The sequence below is a fragment of the Neltuma alba genome, unplaced genomic scaffold, assembly GCF_004799145.2.
Source record: "Neltuma alba isolate B1F8T4 unplaced genomic scaffold, ASM479914v2 tig00011972_pilon, whole genome shotgun sequence".
Taxonomy (NCBI): domain Eukaryota; kingdom Viridiplantae; phylum Streptophyta; class Magnoliopsida; order Fabales; family Fabaceae; genus Neltuma; species Neltuma alba.
This window is the reverse complement of record NW_021636547.1, coordinates 441409-444505: the sequence shown is the minus strand read 5'-3', so window position 1 is coordinate 444505 and position 3097 is coordinate 441409. Positions and strand designations below refer to the sequence as shown.

Sequence of the window (3097 nt, the reverse complement as noted above, 5' to 3'; positions counted from 1 at the left end):
ACTTCCTTAATCTCCTCAAATAAGTCAATTGGGTCTTATAATTAGGACCGGAGGAGTACTGCTGTTGGGTTCAATGCCACTCTACAGTAAACATTAAACAAACTCTGTATTACCACTCTTAGTAAACTTGAGTATTGAACTTACAACATACGGTTCTGCGAAAGCTTATTAACTGCTATTATATAATCCAAGAATGTAGAAGAAAGCAAGCAATCTAAGACAGCATTATGGTTCCCACTTATCGATGCACACCATAAACTTCAATTGATACTTGCAGGTCTTGTCTCTACAGCATCCATTGGTATTGTAAATTATCAACGGGATCTACGACCAATGCTGCAATATGATCTTGCAACAGTTCAGCATGTGTGTATCTGTCTGTAAAGTTTCCATACACAAGCTCTATTATACTTGTGAAATTCACAACAAAATCGAGTACAACCTTTGGAACACCATCGGGCTTCAAGCATTCAGCGTTTATATCTTTCCACGCATTATCTAAAACCTTTTGCAGAATTGTATAGGCTTCTTCTGAAATCCCATGTTGATTCATCAAACATTCCACTGCAGAAGCAACATGTACTCTCTTCCGCTCAAACTACCAATTCACGAAAACCAGAAGAAAATATCGGTACTTATAAGAGCCTCATCATAAGAATCAATTAATCACAAAGTTATCTTATCTATAATTTGAACTATTCATGTTGTACCTTGTGAGAACTCATGTCACCCCTTAATCTGCAGATAACAGATGAAGCTCTCACAATTCTGGGAACATTGGAAACCCAATCAAACACACGTTTGCTTGCAAAGTTCCCAAGACCAAGGAAAGAAGCTATCTGGAGCAAAGGGTGTACAGATGTGACTACTCCATTTTCTATGTACTCTTCGTATGTTGGGATGTAACCTTGGTTGCACCACTTGGCTTCAACAAGATAGGCTTCTGCAAGTTTCTGAAACTACAAAAAAAAATATATATATATATATCAACTTTATTAGCTGAAAAAACATATATATTAACTTCATTAGTTAAGCTTGCCAATTAAATTTAGACGTAATATGTTGAATTTGATATTGGCAATAAATATCCTACACTTTGCTTAACATAAGGAACAAAGCATGATTTTTCTTCATTTGCAGTGAGCAACTCCATTTCGTTGAATAACTCTAACAGAGTATGGAAGACCACTTTCATGCATTCGGGAACAGGATCTAAAGGACTGGCATCCCATCTGAGAAACAGTTTAAAGTAACAATATTAGTTTTGTTGCTTAGCCACAAATGAGAAAAATAGTATAGGATGAATCTACTTTATAAGAAAGTAACATTTGAAATTATTAAGCAACTAATTTAACCTTCGGATTGCATCAGTGAAGAGTTCGAGTTCTTCAAGGGTGCCATATGCATCATATGTATCATCGACAGCACAAGTAACCGCAATTAATTTGCCCACTATTGTCCTTCCAATGATATACTGAGGCTCATAACATACACCCAAGGGCCAAAAATATGATTCAACTACTCTGTCCCTTGCATATGGCACCTTCGTCACAAAGTCTAACTTTTTCCACCACCTGCAATATAACATATGATAATCAGCTTTCCCATTCTTTTTAATACGATATCTTTGACTTTGCCTAGGTATGATTCAGAAAGTTGGTCCTACCCTGTGACATGTTGTAGTTCCTTCTTGTGCTGAGCCTGTACAATATCAAAGTCCAGGATGGCCAATTCTAGCAGTGCGTCATTTGGAGAAGCCTCTGCTGAGTACATGGGAATGTAATATCTGGATTCCAATCTTGGTATTCCTTTCCGAATAGGGAAGTTCAATGCATGGCCAACTTTTCGTTCAAGGTTTGGGCTCATGGCACCCAACCTTGACTTGAGGTGATAGGAAGTGAAATGTATAGCTTGGTCAAGAACATCTTCTCCATGGATGCCAAAATATGCAGCCTCATATAAGCTTAGCATTCCCACCTCATCGTCTACCAGCGACTTCTTAAAATCACCATTTTCATCCCTGAATTGGTCAAATATACCTGCATACACTTTTAGAAATGAGAAGGTCTGATGGCGTGGTTGAGAACTTAAAAAAATGTATAAATAGATTTGGTTAGTTAACGTACCAGATGGTGCGTGAAAACCTTGTTGCCCAAGCAGCCGAAACCAGAGGGAAATGGTATGAAGATCTTTGCCTTTGAAAGGTGGAGGGTTGTTGTGCATATTCTGCAATATCTCTTCAATCTCACTTTCGAAATGATAAGACACACCCAAACGTTTGATGTTGTCGATCAAGTTCAGCTTTTGTGTAGAATCCTCAACTGGTGCTACTATCAATTTTCGAACTTTCTCCTTCAGATGTTGTGATCGCTGTAGGACTCCCAGTTCTCCATTCTGCACCTTCAAAAATTGATGAGGGTTTTCTATATATGATCAGAAGAAGAAAAAGATCTCATGTGCTTCAACATGAAAGCAAAAGAATTACCTGGAGACGAGAAGCAGAGTTGAAGAAATGGTATCCCCAAATGTTGGGCCTAAAAAGGGCCATGGGACGCATAATTTGAGAAGTGTGACTTGCTGAAGACATTTTTTGAGTATAAAGCTGCGAATGCTTTTCTGCCTGGCTTAGTTTGAACTAGTTATGTGCATTATTGCTATTTATACTAGTCTTCATCTTGCCTATCGCCTTAATCAAAAGTTAATAAAAATCTATCTAGGGAAGGGGAAATTAAGAGACATCACGGCGAAGCAATTTGAACTTTGATTGGACGATTAATTAATAAATTACTATTTCTGACTCTTAATATAAAACCGATTAAAAAACTCATGGGGCCAGAAAAACGCGGAGAGATCAGTACAGAACAATTTGAACTTTGATTTGAGGATTGATAAAATATTTAAATGTCTTAGCTCTTTGTTTCATATGAACCCCGATTAAAACGTGATATATCATTTATTTTATATTCAAAGTTTTGAAGGCTTGAATTAATTAAACTAGTTTAATTTGTTTTTTGTTTTTTGCCACCAAAACTAGTTTAATTTGTCTGAGATCCGTAATATGAAATTTTTATATATTGGGGTATTGTTTTCTTTTCTT

General features: G+C 36.8%; 1 protein-coding gene across 1 annotated transcript; it reads right to left on the bottom strand.

Moving 5' to 3' along the window:
* Positions 1-286: 286 nt before the first annotated feature.
* Positions 287-2548, bottom strand: LOC114720283 ((-)-germacrene D synthase-like). Its single transcript, XM_028905923.1, has 7 exons — positions 2486-2548; positions 2127-2400; positions 1667-2039; positions 1356-1574; positions 1094-1232; positions 711-959; positions 287-598 (listed from the first exon to the last, which is right to left on the bottom strand). Exons 1-7 carry the CDS (start codon positions 2546-2548, stop codon positions 287-289), a joined length of 1629 nt encoding a protein of 542 aa, XP_028761756.1.
* Positions 2549-3097: the final 549 nt, after the last annotated feature.

What these genes read in the sequence shown, in the direction of transcription:
- LOC114720283 (XM_028905923.1), bottom strand. Translation starts at nt 2,548, where the DNA reads ATGGCCCTTTTTAGGCCCAACATTTGGGGATACCATTTCTTCAACTCT. An exon ending in AGGTTTTCACGCACCATCTG is followed by an intron (nt 2,040 to 2,126) that starts GTACGTTAACTA and finishes AAGTGTATGCAG; the next exon opens with GTATATTTGACCAATTCAGG. An exon ending in GTGACATGAGTTCTCACAAG is followed by an intron (nt 599 to 710) that starts GTACAACATGAA and finishes GTGAATTGGTAG; the next exon opens with TTTGAGCGGAAGAGAGTACA.